The 21,660-nt window shown below is 38.8% G+C and overlaps 1 protein-coding gene across 1 annotated transcript in view; it reads right to left on the reverse strand.

The window, feature by feature from the left end:
• Nucleotides 1–21,660, reverse strand: part of PPP2R2A (protein phosphatase 2 regulatory subunit Balpha) — a 40,923-nt gene that overhangs the window by 7,251 nt on the left and 12,012 nt on the right. The window contains exon 3 of the mRNA XM_075523437.1: nucleotides 2,662–2,759. Within this exon, the coding sequence (XP_075379552.1) occupies nucleotides 2,662–2,759 (98 nt within the window). The remainder of the gene's footprint in view (nucleotides 1–2,661; nucleotides 2,760–21,660) is intronic.

The following is a 21,660-nucleotide window of genomic DNA, read 5'->3' on the forward strand; positions in this document are numbered from 1 at the left end:
CTTAAGAAGCTTTTTCTTCCTGATTCTGGAGATGAGGGGAAAAAAGCTTAACACCTCTGCTGAACACACCTTTGACATTAAAAGTAACACCTGCAGTTAGCCTGTTCAGGATGGAACTGTTTGGAAAACTGAAAAAACTCCTAACTTGCATGATTCCTCTTTCTAAAAGCTATGGTTTAGGCAGTGGCTTCCTAGCACTAATATTGCATGGATGGACTGAACCTCAAATTCCCTCCAATGGATAAGGTGCCAGAAAACTGGAACCATTTCTGAAATAGTGCTCACTAGGTGTACCTGAAATCAATTCAAGCTTAACTTTGTGATATATTCCTGTTCCACCCATTTCAAGAGGTTGCACCACCAGATGCCTTTCCTGTGATATGTTCTTGACTAGGGACTTTGCTCCTTCCTTCTCTTGTGTGTCTCGTGTCTCATGTCCATCCATTCATCTCATCCCTTAACACCTCACAAAAACATACTTCTTGATATGATCCTTGCTAGCCCACATTTGTCACATTCCTTGCATCATTTTCTCTTGCTTCATACCCTTACATTAATAGCTGGCAGGAATTCTTACCTTTTACAATAAACTGTGGGGGAGGGAAAAGTGGACAAAGTGCTTAGAAACAAAATTTGGCACTAGAATATTGTACCACACCTATCAATTACACTGGCTTTCCCACCCTAGAGAATGGAAGGAACTTTGTTCTAAGTTTCAGTTAGACCTATAAGCAGGGTCACTGCATAGAACAGGCAACTTCTAAAGTAAATCTATTGTGCTTTAGGAAATGCTGGTCATGATTCAGGGAACTCTCCTTCAATTCCATACTTGCCGTAATGATTGAGTCTTAAATATACTTCTTGTGTATTCTAGTAAAACGCTACAGGACTAGCATAATATATAAAACCAATAATATATGAAATCCATCCTTGGGATAAAAGCAAAATTTAAACCATCAGACCGTCTCACGGCACTCAAAAAAAAGAAAAAACCAAAACCAAGAAGAGGTGTTGGCCCAAGTGCCTTATGTTAAATTCCAATTTAGGTAATTACAGGCTGCCCACACAAATTCCTCCTTCAGTTTCAATTAGATACAGTATTCATTTCCTGCCTGATACTTATGTAATGTCATTACAACTCCAGGTTGCAGAAGGGCTGCCACATTCCAACCCAGAGGTGGCAGCATTTTGGCAGTGGGTAAAGTTACAGGAACTTGTATAACTCTATACAAGTGCTTCTGTTTTAGTGTTTTTCTTCCTGTACGTATGGTGTGTAAAGCACTCTGGAATGCAGTGTGATAAAAGGCGGTACATAAATCCGACCAAAATACTTCAACAATTGTCTTTTAGATACTCTTACATATAAAACTTGCTCTACACAGTAGTGCATATAGTGTAACTAACTACTAGCATTAGAGAATCCAGTCCCCATTGTTCATTCCCTAAACACTGAGGAGTCAAATTATGCCAAAAACAATTCTGTGCAACTTCATCTGATAACCCAGGTGGTTCTTACTATAGCTAGATTCGCCGGTCATAAGGATATGACCCATGGGTTATGCATCAAAAACAAAAGTAGCCATTTAAAGACAACTCACTTGAGAACAGGCAATTAGCTATTTAAGCTTTAAGCTACATTAAATTATCCTTAAAGGATGCAAGCTCAAACTCCGAGTTTAAAACAAAGAAACAAAAAAAACCCCAAACCCAACAACAAAACACCACAAGAGTTTGTGCCAGAAACTACAGGAAGATTACCGTAAGGATGCTCCACATACTATGTTCATCTCGGACTCCGCCCAAAGACACTTAGGAAGAGGCTAGTCAGTCAGGAATATCCCACTAGATGGCACCAACTGACCAAAGCGATGTATTTGTAAAGCGATGGTACCACACTTGAATTGCCTGCCTACCAGCAGAAAGCAACTTCTGGGGAACTGTGGAATTCTTAAGGTTTAGGATTTTTAGAATTGAAATTGAATGAAACACTACGGAAAGAAGTAGCAGCATGCCTTTTCTAGGCAGTGAGATGACAGAAGTGACTTTTTATCCTCTCCCTGAAATCAATTCTAACCAAATCAACTTCTAACCACTGCCTTAGTTAAAAATCAAGCACTCCATCTCAGCTTTCCCACCTTTAACATGGGAGTAGAGGCCCCTTCCTAGCATTAGAAGATCTGTCTGTAGAATTCCACAAAGACCAAAAGAACAAGTATAAAATGAAAAGATACCTTTGCTACTATGATACTATTATTTTACCTGATTGATATCAGAATGGAAAAGGACATCTTAGGTCACAGTTACATACTCACTTACGGGCAACTTATTTCCCCAACTACAGTGAAATCTGAAACAATAATCACAGCCAAGCAGAGTCATTGTAAACCAACCAACTTCAGCTTCCCCAAGGTCTTTTTTTGTGTCCTACCCCCGCTTTTTTCTTTACAGCTAAAGAGTGTTTAAGGATAAATTAATTTCTAACAGTGTCACAAAGTTATCAATAATTTCTTTACTCTTAAATTTCATTATTTTAATCACTTATTACACAGGCATGCACTTTGTGTAAAGTTTTTTATAAAAGCATGCTCCTTTTCTTTAAAGTTAGAGAACGAATATGAACAGAAGAGAACATTAAATATACTTTAAGTAGTTAGCACTCACCTCCTGCTCCTGTTGAAAGATGACAACTCTACCTCCTTTGTCTCCTGTTGCTAACAACTCTCCAGAATGGTTAAATTCTACTGTAGAAATTATATCCGCTGCATAGGAACAAAAATAAACCCCACAAGTTAATAATTCTTCTAAATACTAAGTGGCCAAGAAAGCTACAATTATAAGTAAAAAGGAAAATGCATACTTCAATTCCGTTTAAGTACACTTATGTTATAATATACAGGCAGGGATTTCTTCAAAAATATAGAAGGAATTTTTTCAAGCTTTATATTTGAAAACCAGTTACTAGGTCACCGTGCCAGACTTACGAGTTCAGTGTTGTGCACTAAACTGGTTTTAAAGGTTTTACATCGTCACTTCTTAGAACTGTTTTTCTGTTATGACTGCTACTCTAGTATAGCACAGAAATGGATTTTCAGTATGTACTGTAACAGCAGAAAGAGACTGTGTATATACATACTCCTACTTTTATTTTCTCCATTCTTTCTGATAGAAGATCGATACAATCATTACCCAGATGATCTCAAAGCTTTTTGTTTGTTTGTTTGTTTGTTTGTTTTTTTAAGGACTCTGTACACATTTGACAACTTAAGGGCAAAACATATTAGGGTGGAGATGTTCAGACATCAGTGTCTAAGGAATGCAAGGATGTGGAACAAAAATAGCTAAAGAAAATTAGGAAATAAATTCAACAGACTGTCTCTAAAAAACGTGAGTATTTCTTCTGGATGAGGAAGGTTTACATTACTGCAAGTATTTTTATACAAAGTGCTAAAATTAAATTGTGAATATACCTTGACAAAAAAAAAAAAAAGTCATGCCTAGTATCAAATTGATCTATTTATACAGCAAAAAGAAAGGACAAATTACGACTTAAGCTCAAACACACCAATTCACATTTTCAAACGCACACATCCCCCTCATACTTTCAAAGAGTAGAATCAGAAGCCAAACCATTCTTTGAACACCAACTTCAATTGCAATACAACTATATAAGTCTAATTTTCTGCAGAAGAAAGTTCCTAAGATTTTTACATAGGCAAGTCTTCAGGCTATGTCGCTTTCACATCAGCCTAACGCAGATAAACAACGTATCCACGTTTTCGACTGGATGGTTTCTTCGTTCTCAGTTTTAGAGTTAAAAAAGGTCTGGTACCTGCTCCACAGACTGAAAGCTACTGCCAAACAAAAGATACTCACTCTGAATCTAAACAGACACTATTGTGCAGCGTATCACGGAAGCTATGTTATCATAGACAGCAATAGGGTTATTTCATTTTGAAGAAGTGAAACACACAGGATTTTCCTCTTACTCAATTTAATACCAAAATGAAACTTACATCATTCCCGGGTTGTCCCAAACACATGGGCGGTGGCCTCTGAGGACATTAGCAAGCTGTTCTTTAATAACTGCATTACACAGCACCTACAAGCGTGCAGTGTATCTGTCTGAAAACAGCACAATGCAAAGACAGCCTAGACAAGCAAGCCAAGCTCAGCTGCAAAATCCTCAAACAGAGGCAAAAGATGCAGAGTCAGATTCTTGGCACGAACGGGTATATACAGCTCAGTTGTGTTTTCTAATATACAGCATAAAACTGCCATATCACAAAGGATAAACACAAGATTATCCTATCTCCATCGACCTCCCTTGCCATGATTATCTGGCACTGCTGAAACACAAACAGGTTGAATTTTCTCAAGAACACTGTTAAGGACATAAATATGATGGATGTAAGCTTGTATGTACATAAACAAGGATCCAGATCACACAGAGAAAAACCTTGGCTTGAGTGCACATAATTCCCCCCTCTCCTGGAAGGTAACGGTTACTTTAGCCATTCATTCACATATTTGTGAACAAGATGAAGTGATTTATCTCACATCTATAAGACTTCAGACTGCATACCATTCAGCTGAAGATACGGCATTCAATATGTACATTTCACAGGTGAACAGGGCATAAAGATAACATACAATTAATCAAATCCAGTATGCAGAAAGAGGGAAGTGCAAGCCAAGCAATCTGATTTTGACTACTGCATACACCGCAAACCACGCTGCTGTAATCCTCTGATAGGAGAAGACCTTAAGGAAGTTATCAATTAATTGAAGAAAAACAAGATAACTCACCTCTCCATAGTGAGAAGTATACACAATAATTACTATTTTGAAAAACACTGAGAGATTTAACACTGCAAGCTAAGCCAGTCTTAAAACAGAGAAAGCGATACAGCAAGTTATCAGCAGATGTAAATGTGTGCATGTATATGGAAGGAGAACACCAAAGAAAAATTTACCTTAAAAATCTCATATATCCATCTAAATAGAGATGGATAAATTCATCATAGTACTTATTTGGTGAAAGTCACTGAAAAGTTTTACAAGGTGAAAAGCCTTAGGCTTGCAGCCTTAGCATTAGAATAGGCAGCACCAACAGCCATAAAAGCCTTAAATTAAGGGATAAACCCTCCATTTTCTTAGGTCTGCTGATGTAATATATATTCTATTTAATTACACAAGTCTCATATGTAGCAGAAAGCTAACCACTTTTCTAGACAATTCTAGACATTCTCGCTTTTTGCATTTATTTTAACTTTCAAGATCATCCAAGCTTGGTATCAGTCCTCTCCCAGCTGATACAAGTTCTGCTTTGTCTATAGGCTCAACTGCGTGAACGAACTTTCAGTACTAACATCCCCACACCTCCAAAAAGTCCAGCAGCCTCAGTCAGTGGTGACAAGGTACTCAAAACTCTCCAGTGCCTGATCGACACTATGCAAAAGATATTCTCAAGTATTTGGATCAATTTTAAATGAGAAACAAAATACATTCCTTATAGCAATCACAACAGAAAATTATTCATTAGCTTTTAAATTCAAGCTACATCTATAGACTCTGACGTGCCTTCTACACTGTAATCTTGGACTGTTCCCTTTCCAAGGACAAAACAAACATGCTAAAAAAGTAGGCAGAAAAATTCTTTCTCCTTAACTAGTCCCAAAACAGGGGCAAGACGCATATTTTATACAAAAATCAGTACTGGAGAGCAAAGCAACCAACCATACATTTTAAATCCAATAACTCACCGTTAAGAATACTGTATTCCCATACCTTGGTCAAAGAAAGAGACAGACATCAAGGCACTGGTGTTGAACTGGGCGGATTTAATAGTGTTTGAGAAGTGACAGGGGAAGCATTTCATCTTCCGCAGTGCACTGATTCGCTTGTGTATTTTCATCTGTATTAACACCCTCATTGCCAAATAAAATCCATGTTATCCTTTTCTTTTCAAATGGTAACTATAATTCCCGTTATAGTTACACGTAGGGTTATTTTAGTCCTTCAGCGCTGCAACGGGCAAAAGAGCATCTATAGAACGCACTGCCTTCTCTCTGCCTCCTCCCTTTTGTGCATGCTATTTTTGCTACAGTCTCTAGGTGGGAGTCTTGCAAACACAGAGGGCTGCCTCTCGCTGTCCAGCAGCTTGTAAATGATCCTTTCCATACGCAAAGAGCACTAGGGAGGAGTATCTGAGGGAGAAGCAGATGTATAGATGCACTATTGTCACCAACACCAATGGCTTTTGGAAATACGATGCATTTTATTGTTTACTGCTGAATTCATTTCAATGCCCTCCTCTTCAAGCACCGGTGTCAGAGATAAATAACCACCAAAACCTTATCTGATAACCATAGCCCTCACAGGATACAGTTAGATAGCATTATCTGTTAATAGAGTTCCACAAAGTTACCCATGCCTTGAGAAACCAGATTTGTGTCTCCTCCTCCCCCCAAGCATCTTGAATTATCTTTGACACCAAGATGAAGCGTGACATTTCAAGTGCTGAGATTTTAAAACACTACAAGGCAACATCAAGCACACAAGACGAAGACATCATTCTGACAAAAGCAAGAAACAGGACAGAAATGTATATATTAGTAGTGTACCTGCAACACCTGTACTAAGTTTCTCTCTCTTGCATAACTTGGAATAGACAGCTCAGGGGTTACTATAGTTTTTAAAAGTACTTCTTGGCACAGATGTATACAGTTGTCCTTTAGTTCCACTTAAATATCCCTTCATAGACGCTTGTTGTTAACACTGTAGAAACACTTCTGAGACTACTAAATACTTCGAAATAATAGTTTTCAGTGATCTAAAACCAAATGGGGGTGGGGATATCACCTACACAACCTGAAGTCCATTTACTGTTGTTGCACGTGTACATCACTGAGGGCAAATGCTTTGCAGCAGGTTGAGTGAAATGCTATAATCAAACACAGAACTACGGTACCGTTGTATCCCTACCTCAAAGAAACAAAACACACCACAGCCAAACCAAGCCAGTGATCTGAAAAATCCCCCCGAACTGTAAAGAGAGGCTTCTGGTCCCTGACCTATCTGCACACGCCAACAGGGCAGAGTCTGCTTTCCCACGAGTCCTCAAAACCTCCTGCCAGTTCCCCCGGACACAGCAGCGACAATCTAGTTTCTTGCAACTTCTGTCAAGGTTGCTTCTTCTTCTGCACATGACCTTTATTTTTCACAATCTCCTCAAAGCTTTGTATCTATTGCGTCAATGGTATATCCTCACTTTAAGTGCTCCAACAGAAATCAAAACCACCACAAGGTCTGGACACTTACCTTCACTAGATTCAAGTAAGACTAGCTTTTCTCATGGTAGACATGGAGACAGGAACCTGAAGAACCAAAGGAAATCAAAACAAGGTGTCTAGCTTTGACAGAGAACAGGGCGGGGAAAGACATTTATCTCAAAAGTTTTGGTAAGGCTTCAAGTAACATGTTCACAGTTCACCATGTGAAAGGGAGACACACCAGAAGCTCTCAAGCAATTCTTAACCCGTGACAGACACGCACTTCTGCTGATTAATCATCTCACAAGAGAACAGCCACTCAACACAAACCTAACTTGTTTCCTAGTGGGCTTCTGAAGATAACAATCACAATGTCAGAATTTTTAGTCAGTATTTATTACACCAACTTTTGGTATTTTGACTAATTCACCTGTCCTGTCAGGCAGGATACAGATGATTTGAAAAACTGAGGCGCTGGGCCAGTGCACTCATGAAAAATGACCAGGTCAAATGAAAACAGGCAGATTACCACTGTTCAAAGAGAGATGAATAAAGGAGTCCGACAGACCTCAAATGCCTTTTCCCCCTCTAAAGGAAAGCAATGCTTGAAGTAAGAAAAACTCAGTGACAGATATTAAAAAACATTTTCACACTTTGGGGGCCTTCCACACTTTTCAGTGAATGCTGAACAAGAACCACACATGCACTATCACAAGCAAGTTTTCTGAAATATTAGACGAAGGGCTGTGCTGAAGTTTTACCACTGTCAACAAGTCTACGGAATAAGGGAACAAAGCAGCTTTATCAATCCAAACAAGCAAAAAAATACTGTAATCCAATGACTTCGTTCCAGAAGGCCCATTGTGAACCTGAAAAGCAATTCTGTATTAAATTTGTTTCCAATAATAGAATAAAAGGTATTTTATTAGTACAGAAGAGGCTATCTATTTTAATGTACCATGAACTTTATATAAACTCTGCTTATAAAACATACTTGGTAGGCAAAACATGTCACCTACTCTACAGCAGCAAGTCAATCATGGCAGTGAACAAAGAACGTCTTTATTTCACCAGACCTAAAAGGTTTCTGTGCAAGTTTTTGGAATCACGTTGATCTGCTGCCTAAGCAGAGAGCAAGTAAATCAGTATGTTTACACAAGTGGAGCAATCTCCTGATGTTTCCAAGGACTGAACAAAGAATTGTAGTATTTAAAAAGCATTTTGGTACTTCTTCATTGTTTATACACCTTCCCAGTGGCTCAAAATACCATTTCTGGAATTTTCCAAGGGAGCAACTCAAACAAATCTCGTCCATAACATAGAGCAGATTACTTACAGGTTGGTAATTCTGTCCTAAGGAGTAAAAGGATAATTCACTGACCAAATGTGGAGCCCACTTCCTCAGTTTGCCAGCCTTAAGTATAGAAGAAGCTATTTTGATCAAACTAAACATCAATTGATCATTCCAAGTATACTTCAGAAACTGTCTGGAACGGAAAACATTAAGAAACCAACTTCTAGGACTATTATTAAAATCCAAGGAAGCTCAAAAAGCCTCAAATTGGGGAAGCAACACAGGAATGGATAATCATCATGAGGGATAAAGAAAGTGAAATATTTGAATGCAACGCACAATTACTGAGCATACCTGAGCTATTCTTCCTAGATTATCTCGAAAGATAAAGTCAACACGCTCAAAACTGAGCAAGAGTATCTGTCCAGGAGAACTGCAGACCTTAAGTGTCTGGAAATCACTTGTGAATTGTTTGGTCCTTTCTAATCCAAGGTGAAGCAAAATCTTCCTGCTTCAGACTACTGAACAGATGCAACTCCCAAAAACTCAAGCTCAAGTCACAGCTAATGACAGAAAATTGTGACTTTTTATTGGACTTTCTTGTTTCCAGTAATTTTTTTTTTTTGGAGTTATGTACTTCATTGGGGGGGACGGGACACGACACGGAACACATGACACCAACCAAAACCACTAGAGAAAACAAAAGCTCCTCCAAGGCTTCAAATATTTTAAGAAGCTACACAATGCACTCTGAATGTCTAAGTCATCCCAACATCACCCCATTGTTTGCATGATTTTGATTTACCACACTTATCAAGAGTCCTAATACGTTGTGTATCAAGTGTCTGAAGCTAGATAGTAAAGCATTAATCTAAAAGTGAACAGGAAGGCTGTTTAAATAAGATTAAAAAAGAGTGACTATGCATGTGTGTTTGCAGAGAAGAGAGCTCCCAACACAGGATCCCACAACTATATGCACCAGGGAAAGAATAAGAGAGCAAAATGGCAAGCACTATTTAGTACTGATGGTATAAAAGAAAACACCCTCTGCATTCCAGCCTCATCCCTAATTTATGTATGTAGAGAGGGGGAAGGGAACACAAGGATTGTATACTTTAAAGTTACCATGACCGGTTTTACTATTGACTTCATTTCCCTTTTCTTTATTCACTTTCAAGAGTGATTCTTTGCATTCATTCCGTCTCTCAGAAGTGACTAGGCAACAAAACCAAAGGCAGCTGGGATAAGGCATTCCTACTGTTCAATTTACTTCCCAAGTCATTCTAGAAGTCCTTTAAATAGATCTCTTCTTTACTAGGAGAGGGCATTAAAAATATATTAATTCCTCAGCAATATGAGGACAGGATGAAATAAATGCAACACAGAAGTAAAGAAAGGGGTTACCCTTGTGGCAAAAATTTTCACTTCTGTGCCATGAAGCATTGCAAGAGCCAGCTGGTTACTTGTTCTCTCCTAAGTACCAGCCCTGCAATGCTGCTGCACACAAAGAGCACACAAAGCACCTTAACAGGGAGGGGAGTGGAATTTGTACGATGGCCAGCTAGCTTCACACTGCTGCTGGCCTTAGCAGCGTTAGAACACAAACATGCGGGAGCCGAAGACGCAGTTCAAGCAGCAGACAGTAATTAAGCTGGTTTTGTTGGCTTGCACAAATCTGGGAAATCTACATGCAGGCAGAAAGATTTACAGAGTGTTCTCTAGCGTCCACGTTCATTCCAAGTACTCCAGGCCCTGTGATGCTGAAAATAAAAAACATGCGATCATCATGAACTCATCATATTCCCCACTAGAATGCATTCTAGTCCTGTTTGGTAAAGATGTATTTAAATGTTGAGACTCTCCCAGTCCTATTTACATATGTGTCTATATGCAATATACACACACAAGATGCCAGTCTCCAAATAGTGAATACACGTAGTACTTCACATCTGAAGTTCACTGCATAAACCACTCACCCTAAGTAAAAGAACCAAATATAAACCTTGTCAAGCAGTCCTAAAAACCCATACTTTCCCTCCATTTCTTGGACTCTCCTATATTCCCATTTCTTTTCTTTTAGTCACTCTTTCTTCCCCCCTTCTTTGCCAATCTTTGAGGAAAAGTATCACTTGCTAGAACAGGCAAGTCCTAGTTCAACTAGGAGTTCAACTTTGGATTTGAAAGCCTGAGTGATTTACTCATTATTATTATTATTATTATTACACAGTTTATTTTTAACTTTATACTCAGTTCCCTAAAATAAAGGTTGGACACCTCCTGATAAAGCTTTTTCCTGTAGCTTCCTAAGTTACATTAACGTGACCGATGCCTACCTTGCAACTCTGACTCAGTTCACAGTGGGCCAACAGGTAAGCAGGACTCTACTCTTCAATGGCAAAGCATGGCTCACATAGTATCCTTAAATACACCACATCCTTCTGAGATTACTCTTTATGCTGTCAAATCTACATACTAGCAATGACAGTAAGAACTCTGCGTTCAGCATTCAGAAGTAGGAGCTTGAATTCAATCACTTTTTTAATGGAAGCAGGAACAATACAAGCTAAGGGAAGGAACCAGTACTGGAAGACAACTATTTCACAGGATATATGTGTATTAGGATGGCTTTGGATTTACAGATGCGTTTATAACAAGTTCTTAGATAGTCTAGAGAGAATGCAACTTAAGTACTAAGCTCAAAACAATGTTATTCTGTGGTTTTGTAACTTCATGCAAACCACTTTTTGTTAAGCCTTCCTAGAAAACACAACAGTTACTGAGCAGCAAACTTCCATTCCCTCCCACTGAAATAATACAGCGATACCAGCCTTAATCTTGTTGCCATTGGTTTTATGTAAGGCTAGTAATTCTCCTAAATAGCTTTACTAGGCTCAATGCTCAGAGAAGAATACAACTCCAAATCCATCTGCCCTAGCCAACAGAAGCTGCTCCTCTCTGCAAAGCAATAGTGAGAAGCTGGCACTAGAACTGCAGAGAACAGAACTGAAATAGAAGTGACTCTCAAAACCCTTTACAAGTTGGAATAATAACAAATATGCAGATGAAGTATTTTACCAAGGTAATAGTAAAGCAGGGAACAGAATCACCATCTACCAAAATACAGTGCCTCTCATGTGGAAAAGCAGCTCCTGACACATTCAAAAATCTTCAAGTGACCTTAAGTTAACCGTGATACCACGGCAACTTCCTCATTTAAACACAATTCACAGAAAGCACACTCTATGTTCAATATTATAATCTAAGTTGTCTAGGGAGCAGCATACTAAGTATTTTAATTCTTGCATTTGGTAAACAATTGCTGTGCCTCACTGGGCAACTGCTGTTCGTGGGCCAACATTAGTAAGCTTCAACATCTCCATTCAGGTCAAGTTTTCACCATCAAATTTATCACCAGTTTCTCCCGTGGTCTATTTTCGGACCAAGGCAAGAGGCCAAGCGTGCTAAAACAGCAACTTTCAGAAGTAGCAGAAATCACTACAGGGAACTCTACAATCCCAACCCCTGACAGACATTACCACCAACTCAAACTTTTGTGAATGATCCCTAACACATTACAGTTACATTAAGCAGTTTGGTTTTTGCTAAGCTAACAGAGTTCGTTAAGAGTGAACAGAAGGCATTATATGAGCAGATTTGCTGGGGGGTGGGAGAAAAGAAACACGCTCAGGGGCAACCACATCTCCAGACAGCACAGCTGTATTTGCAAAAGGCTATCAAGCCCATAACCAAAATGCCAATTAAGTGCATTTCTGTCTATATGTACAGTCTCCACAAGCTTACACTTACAATGGTTTCCTAAGCAAGGTCAGAATTTGGCATTGCTAGAAGAGAAAGGAAATTGATTTAAACCTCAGACCACCGGCTTCCTGTCTCCATCTATAGTAGGAAATTCAAAGTCTCCAGTATACATGACTCCAAGACACCTGTGGTGGCATAGAGAAAACAGAGATGACAAACAGGAGCAAGTCAAAGCACTCTGAAAACAGATGTGTCATACACTAGTGTGGTCCATGCTTCCTACTACTTAAAAAATGATATAAAATTGCTTTAAAGTTTGATCTTTGTGAAAGGAGTTAAAGCATTCACATTAAAAATTAGTATGAGCTTTGGGAAAGAACTTCTACACCTTAAATCGATGTAAAACTGTGATCCACCATGGAACTGGTGAAGCAACACCTGTACCACAATTACTGTAACCACTGGGCTATACCTGACTGTAGAGGTTTTATTTCTGCTCACCAAATCTGGCACTGCATTCCATAAATTCCTTTTATGCAAACTTCACTGTAAACTTACAAAAGAGAAAAAACCTATAGGGCTAGGATATGTTAGCTGAAAACAATCTTGAACTGGTGCCTTAAAACTATTTCATCTGATGAGAGAATTAAGTACTTTTCATTTTGGTTTTTTTTAACCCCAAATTTGTTATTAATAACGTGCTTCCAAAATTACTATGAAAAATCCTCTCATATTAAACTCATAAGAACAGCAGATAGAAGAATGTTCTCTCTATATAAACAAATGCAAAGCTGTTTGGTTTCTGGATAGAAATCATTAACCCTCATCACCTTGATTAATTACTTTCTATTTTTAAACCTTAAGACAAGACATTACTGCAGTTCCTTTCAGAACGCATGCATAGAAAACCAATAGGCAATTCCCCTTCTTCACTAGGTGAAAGAGAATAAACTGACCACAGCAGTATCTTTAGTTCACAAGAAGCTGCAAACCAACAGAGTTCCCAGTACCTTCTCTTGCCCCTAAGCTAGACATCATCTAGTCGGGAGAACAGAGTAAGGAGCAGTCAGTCTAATCGCATTCAGAGAAGCAGGAAACTAAATACACTTACAACAGATCAGTCCAGATGCAAACACCACAAAAAAACTACTGACGACTTGGCTGCCACACTTAGGCACTGCATATTTAACTAATAAGGTTAACCTAGCTCCACCATTAGTTCATGTAAAAAACCTAACACACTGTGGAACTGGCGAAACGTTAGTTGTAGCCCTGTCGGTACAGTTCCCAAGTCCTCTGGGAGCTGCCTTCACCTGTGTATTACTAGGACCTCTGAGGCTGTATTTTACACAAATACCTAAGCTGATCTATCCTATGACCCTTCCCATCCTGGAATTGAGGGGCTGTGGGTGAAGCTTCTTATAGTCCTCCACAACTCTGGCAGACTACCATTACCCGAATACTTCAATCTGCAAGCTACTGCAAAGTGAAGACATTACCAGTTCAAGACAGAGCCATTTTTCAACTCAAAACAAGCTGGATCAGCCTGAAAGTACCTCAAACTCAGTAACAAGGGATTATTTAATACTTGACAACAACTCCCTTGAGTCTCTAAAGGCATCCTCTGCCTTGAAACCACAAATAGCATTGTTCTGGACTTTTACAATACCCTATGAAAGGCAACTGAACCTCAAGGTGGTCTGAAGCACCATCCAGATAATTTTAATTCAAATAGTTTCTAGTCTTTGCAAGAGGCCTCTATCTGTTAACTTGAGGAACAAACCTGGTTAGGAAAGCAACAGCTAAGACAATTCCCCTCTTCAGGTCTTCATTACTTAGGTTTAGAGTTTTTCCCCTGAAGAATACCCTAAAAAATCTATTCAAACAAATGGGATTCGACATTACTTTATTAGCACTGCAAGCATATTTAGAAAGACTAACAGATACACATACATACACAGGGAACATTTTACTAGGGAAAAAAAGCAAATGATGAGCATTTAGTTTAAATCTCTTAATACACATGCTTCCCCAAACTCAAGTATTCCTTAAAATATGACAGGAAGTGCCTATTTGCTTTTCCTATTCACACTAATTCAGGTCTATTGTTGGCTGAAACAAAGGTCTTTCAACCTGCATCACCCGTTCCCAGGACATTTGACACCAGTTTATTAATATCATAAACATAAGAGGCGTAAGTGGCAGAAATCCAGACCCACTCCCGGTACCCGTCTTAAATAACCTTAGAAAGGCGGGTGAATAATGTCACAGGTTGTGGAACTACAACATTTATTCACAACTAGGAACAAGCAGTTAAAGGTCACAGCTTCTCCTTGAGCCTGTTCTTTGCAGCCACTGCAATACTATATAATAATAAAAACCAAAAAAGTCCAAGTCTGTCCACAAGCTTTCCTCTCTCCAACCAGCAGAATTGTTCTGCTTTTAAACAAAAAGGTAATCAACAGCAAATCCACCATTTCAGCATCTTTAAATACCAGCCAGCTGTTCGACGTGAAAGCTGTCTTGTGACGTTCAGAAAACTGAACCCTGTAATTCAGCTGCTGAGAGATTCCAACCTGTGAAGCTTAAATCTGTTTTCAGGTGGGGAAACGGGAGAAGAAGAGTGGCCCTCCTACTGCGGATGTGTCACACCTAGTTTTGCATCCATCTCCTTTTGATTGCAAGGAAAACTCCTCTTCACTCAAGGTTAGGATTACCAAAAAAAGATTGTGAACAGTAGTTTCCACCCTCTGGATAACATCACCTTCAGAGGCTATGCACCCCTAAATTAAGTTGCTATCTATCGTTCCATCAGAAAAGACGTCTTTGATGTGAAATACAAACAAAAAGAACACAAACATCAAGTAGAGAAAATATACTACCTAAGCAACATCTGTGTTTAAAAACCTAAATGCATTATAATTCTTACCTTATTCCTTTCGAAAGCACCATCTACTAAATAAAAAACTATCTGACATTTTAGGTACCTGGCCTAGGTATGTTTGTGCCTCACTCTTGTCACAGCATGCATCAGTTACACTTAATCTGGAAAAATTAAGTGTGCCTGTTCAGATGCAAATAAAGAAGCCCAAAACCTTAGACTTCAATCAAGTGCCACAGAATTCTGGCAACCACCAAAGTTTGTAACAGCCCAGAACAGTCATATCACCAAGCCTTCCTTGAGTGGTTTAAATACACTAAAAAAACCTGAAAACAAACACACGTTCTTTGGTGCTGGAGCAACAAAACTCTACCTAAAACCAACTTTTTTTTTTAAACCCCAAGTGAAATCTTAGCTAAAATGTAAGCCCAGTAGAATACGAAGTCTATGGTTTGCTTGAAGGGGGAAACTGGCAGCGTCAGTGCTCTCTGCTTCTACAGTTTCTACTATAGAGGAAGCATTTTAAGTATTACCGCAGACGTAGTGATAATTGACTAAATGGCACAAGAAAGAAAAAGAGCTTCCTCCCCTTCGAATTTTCCTGTTTCAAACATCTACTATTACAGGGATTGTGCCTTTCAACCACACATTATCCCTTTAAACAAAGTAGTTTTACTAAGCGGTACAATATACACTCCACACTAGTTATATTTCCATTACAGAAACTCTGTTCAGCCAGCAAAACCTACACTGATTTATGAGAAGTCTTCCTGGACAAAGATGACAGAAGGGCTAAGTTATATTTGTATTGTGTAGAATTTAGTTGGGGAGTTACTCATCATTTTTGTCCTTCGTACAATCGCATATAGATCATACATACCTAATTAAAAGGGAACAAAATTAACTCTAGCAAGAACTAACTTCATGCCCACAATTGCTTCATATAAGATCCCCTTAGGTGCCTGAATGTTGTGTCACTATCACTCACAAAACTGAAGGACTTACTGAGCAATACAAGGAGAATTGAGACAAAAAGGCTTACAAATAACAGATTTGATTATTTCTGCTCTAACACAGCATTTGTCTAGCCTTAGTACTCTGGTACATGACTTGTTCCAACATATTTTCTGCCTGCAGAGCTTTACTTTACAACTTATCATTAATAAAGCTACAGCAAAACTGTTTCTGCATACCTAACTTCCAAGAAAGTAACATCTCAATTTTAGCACTGCTGAGGACAAAAATTCAGGTTTACTGATTTTCCAGAATAAACTTTATGCCGGAACAGAGACAGTAAATAGCCTCTATTCAGAGGAGAACAGCACTGCCATTTCTGACCTCTCTGAAAACATTCCCACTGACTTGCAAATAAAGGACATCCTATTAACCATACACAGAGTGAAGATTCAGGAGACCAGCACTCCGTCTCAAGCCACTGCTCTCTGGGAAACCTGTATTCTTAGAGCTAAGTCCCAGTTCTACATACTCACTAGGCTCCTTCAGGATTTATAATGCTTACAGAAGTGCTCCATAATTCTCATAAGACACGCTACAAAATGCAAGTTATACATAGTATGAGGATTCCCCAAAATGCATTAAAAGAATTGGACTAAGTTTCATTCAAGCTTTATTTCTTCTCCCTGTGATAAACATGTTAGCAATGTATCTATTTTCCAAAAAAAGGCTAATTGCCCCTTGCAGCAGAACTGTGTTACTGTATTGCCTAGCCGTTTCATTTATACTTCCATTTTCTTAGGGAACCGTTCTCAGTATGCCTAGAAGGAACAAAAAGGAAGGTTCTTGGAGAAAAAAAAAAAAAAATCTCAATAAGCTCGGAAATACCATTTAGGCCTTAAAAAAGAAAAAAGTATCAACAGTTAAGCTGTTCTTCCCACTAAGTTATATCCAGTTAATAGCACGAAGCCACTGCCTTGTATGGGTATCAGGTCTAACTTCCATTCAAGACCAGTATGCAATCCCCACACAGAAATTTTAGGTGTTCCTTCACCAAAAGTTATTTTAGACATGAAAAAAGTCATTCAAGACTATGGGTACCTAAGCTCTCAAATATATGCTTCTGAGACTGTAGAATCTCCATAGATGAAGGCTTTTTAATAAACATCCAACAGGAGTAACAGGTATAGGTGAAAGATTTGCATTTAGAGAACATACTAACAAGCTCCCAAGGTCCTGTCAGCCCTATTCTCTGTGATACCATCCTCATTCTGTTGTGACAGCTGATAAACACATTTGTTTGATAACCAAGGGCTGAGAAGGATGCTGAAGAGCCTACCACTCAGAGCATGGATTTCACAAATGCCAAAGTTATTTTCATGCTCTTTGATTCCCTTTAAAAGGGGATTTCTGCTTTGTTAAAAAACTATTTAGTAGCAACAGGACTAGCAGAAAAGTCAGCCCTGTGAACTAGGCAAATCACTGAAGTATTTACTCACCTCTTCTTCTAATTCACAGACTGTTTACAAGCTTCTCCTCAAGACTACAAATTACCTTACTCAAGATAGCTTACACCAATTATAACTGAACATATCTACACAAAAGTTGCCCCTGTATTACTTATTCAAGAGGATGTTCACCTACACAGCACTGAAAAACCTGTACTACAAAATCAGCTGCGTATTAATTCACATAACCAAACATCCAATCAGTAAGAATTTTTAAAGGATGCTTTAATTTGGATGTCTGTTCATTGAAAGAATAAATCATTTCTGTTTTGAGTTGTATTTACTTGAACCATTACCTAATGCCTGAAGTCATTACCTAATGGCTTTTATTTAAAAAAAAAAAACCAAACCAACCCCCCCCCCAAACCAACAAACTTCAATACTAAAAGGAAAACATAGCTGCTTCTCTTACATTTGCTCATTTTTATTATCCTTCCCCCCTCCCCCCCCATGCTCAAGCCAGGTGATTCATGAGTCCTTGAAACTAATTTCAATCAGTAACTATTTACCTCTCAATTCCTGCTGACAGCCCCCCCACCTCAACCCATAGAAATATTCCTCACATCCACTGTAGTATCTACACCGAAGTACACACTAATAACATAGGCTAAACAGTCCCCTCAGAAGACCTTACTTTAGATCTTTTCAGGGGCTTGTTTGTGTTCCGAAGTAGTACAGAGCTATTTATGGAAAAATCTCTGCTGGAATCACAGCCAGAATTTCAATAGGCTGCAGAGCACAGAAAAGCCAGTGGTTAGTCTTCTGTTTGCAAATAACAATATATTTGGAAATAACATACTGTGCTATTGTTTTGCATGTACATAACAGAAGCCTTTAGGCAATGCCTTTCTTGATTCGTCACTGAGAATGCTACAGACTAAGAGCACTGGAATATCTTGATTTTCTCTTCTTGCTGAAGCCATTCCAAAACATGCACTGCAAGTTAAACATTAGTAGCAGTATTTTACAAAAATACCATAGGTTGCCAATGCCTTCCAAAATCAGCTACTAGAATTCTGTGACTTGGTGTGCATTTCTGTTGTAGATATAAAAAACAACTCCTAGAAACTATCACGCTGTTTCAGACTCTATTCACACGTTCTTTGACCAAAGCTTTTATTTCAGATGGAAAAGCTAAAGCCAAAACTTTCTAAGGCTTTTAATCTTCATGTGTAGAATGCAAGAGACCATTGTACCTCAGACAACGTGTAAAGCGCCTCCTTCTAAGGAAGGAAAATGAAAGCAAAAATCACTCTTACCTACCATACCGGAAGGGAGGGAGGGAAGGAGGGAGGGAGGCACACTCACTAGATGAATTTCAGGCAGCCTGCCGGAGAGCACAGCGCCTGTGAAGGTCACAAGTACAACTGAAGTTTCCAGCAGAGATGAATACACAGTTCTGACTATTAAGTGACCGTGGAATAAAAATTTCTGATTACTTCACTCACTATGGGCACTCACTCTTTTATCAGTTCATTTTAATACTTAATGCAGTGGCACTTGGAACCTGAAAAGATAGTCTTCCCTTTTCCAGTTGCCTCTTCTTCTTTTTCCCCACTTGGCAAGTATTTTCCTGTGTTTCTATTCTGGCTCAAGCATACATGCCTCAGCTTCTTAAAAAAAATTTATTAGACAGAGGCCATTAGTAGTTTCTGGCCTGGACTTTCAGAGATTCTTAACACTCACTTCTCTAAATGATACAAAATGGAATCTACAAATCTTGACAACTCTCTAAGGCAGATGCTTATATCTATAACACATCTTAAAAATATATATACAGTCTACTAATCTGAGCAAAATACTGACCTTTACTTTTAAGTTAATTATTTTACATCTCTCACCTTCTCTATCTATAGATTAGGACCTTTTCTTTGGCTTTTGGAAGAGTTGTATAACAGCTGAAAACAAGATAGAGAGTATTTAGTAGTATTACTGTCCTGCAAGGATCTCAAAGTTCCTTGCAATAACTTTTTAAAGTTTTGGAACTTCATTTTGGAGAACAGGCACACTGGTCTTAAAGACAGGGAAAACAAAGCATGGAGGGGTTAAAATGACTTAGTGACCTTCCAGACGAAACAACTCTGGATGATTACTTTCAGTTATCTCCATTTCTAGTCTTCCTTTCTGTCAATCCCACCCCCTCTCTCTCTCCCCCTCCGCCCCAATAATTAAATTTAAATCTAAACTTTAAACTGGGTAAAAAGTGAAAGAGTAATAACAGCCCTGTAAGAAACGTGAGCCTCAGTCAAAGACACTGGTTAGAAAGAACATGAATTGGAAGGGGCCAAACAACTTCCAGCTGAATGTTACATAATTGTAAAACTTCTGGAAAAATAATTGCAACATATACATAAACAAGCTTACAAGACCAAAGAGGGCTGTGTACACCATCTTCTCTTGATGACTGCTTCAAAATGATAGCAACCAGCAAGAGGGAAAGATTAAGCCAGAAGTGCTCCTACACAGGATGCACTCACTCTGTCATGTCATTTTTTCTAACAACAGGCATGCTTAATAACCCTTGTGCAGGAACATCGAGCAACAGAACAGAGAGATGACCTAGTAGCACAGTTGTAGATGGCAATTTAGAACATACTTCCCTGATTTTCAGAAACAGCAGAAAGATGAGAATGCTACAGAAACAAGTAGATGTCTATTATCCCCAGGTTTGGTATGAGCTTCTTCAGGTCAAGTCAAGGAAAAGAATCCACAAGCTCCAGGGAGCCAACAACCTGATGTGCAGAATCTCAGGGCGGGTTTTTTTGTTTTGTTTTAAATGCTCTCTGTCTTCCTGCTGCACTTTCCTCTGAGGCATCTAAATATTGTCAGAGACAAAATCGCTGGGTTAAGCACAGCATGTGTTCTGCTCCAGTAACAGAACTGGCATGTTACCAGCCCCCACCATTTTCAAGATTGGGTTATCACTTCCAAAACGGTCTGGAGTAAAATGAAAGATCCCGCATATTTCTTGAAAACAAAAAGGAAAAAAAAGCAAGATTCAGCTAAAAAAAAGAACAAAACAAACAAAAAACCCAAAAAAGAACCTCAAAACAAATCCATGAAGCTGTGATAAGAACAGACTGAGAAAAAAGCAGAAGGACTGTACAGAAAGTTTTAAAATTTTGCTCAAAAAGCCATTCCTGCCAGTTCCACATTCCACTAAAAAAGGTTATGAATGCTTCGCTATTACCTCTATAAAGCAGTGCCATTTTCTCACTGCTAAATTATATAATGAAAAAGTTTGAGGGCTTCAACTTCAATTGCTGTTTGTTCACACTGATCTTTTAGAAGAGGTGTCCTCAAACGTGAATCTCAATTCACTGAAAGTAGAGTTTTCCATATGAAAGGCAGTATATGAACAAGCACACATCAATTGTAAGCCTGAAAAGGCGGAGGAAGAGGCTGAGCAAGTTGTTCACAAGGCCATAGTTTCACATGTTGCCTTAAAACCATTATCATAGCCCCAAGAGAAGCAATCCATCCATTCACCTCTTACATCTCTTGCAAAACCATTGTCATACCTCCAAGAGAAGCAATCTATCCATTCACCTCTCACACCTCTTGCGCCATTCCTGTAGCACCACTACCTATTCCACCACAAACATTTGCTACAGTTTGACAAATCAGCCTGGGGAAGCTAACTCAGGATAAAATTAATCTGATAGCAAATAATCCAAGACATGTAATTTTCATTCAGGTCAGATTCTGAAGTGATCACTCTGCAGCTAAGTGAACATCTGTGTCAGCTCAAAGCAGTAACTGGAAAAGGTACAAGGAAGGACCATCTCTTTCAGAAGCAGCAGTTACCTGAAGCGACAATGAACCTACAGGCAAGTCAAGATGCAATTTGAATTCTAATTTCCACACCAAGGCCACGCTTCACTCCAAAACAAGGTGAACACAGCAATTATTAAAAGATAATCCAAGATTTTTTTCTATTATCTCCAATATTTCTATAAATGAATCCTTTCACAATGCACCAAGAACAGTACC

The sequence above is a fragment of the Mycteria americana genome, chromosome 23, assembly GCF_035582795.1.
Source record: "Mycteria americana isolate JAX WOST 10 ecotype Jacksonville Zoo and Gardens chromosome 23, USCA_MyAme_1.0, whole genome shotgun sequence".
Lineage (NCBI taxonomy): Eukaryota > Metazoa > Chordata > Aves > Ciconiiformes > Ciconiidae > Mycteria > Mycteria americana.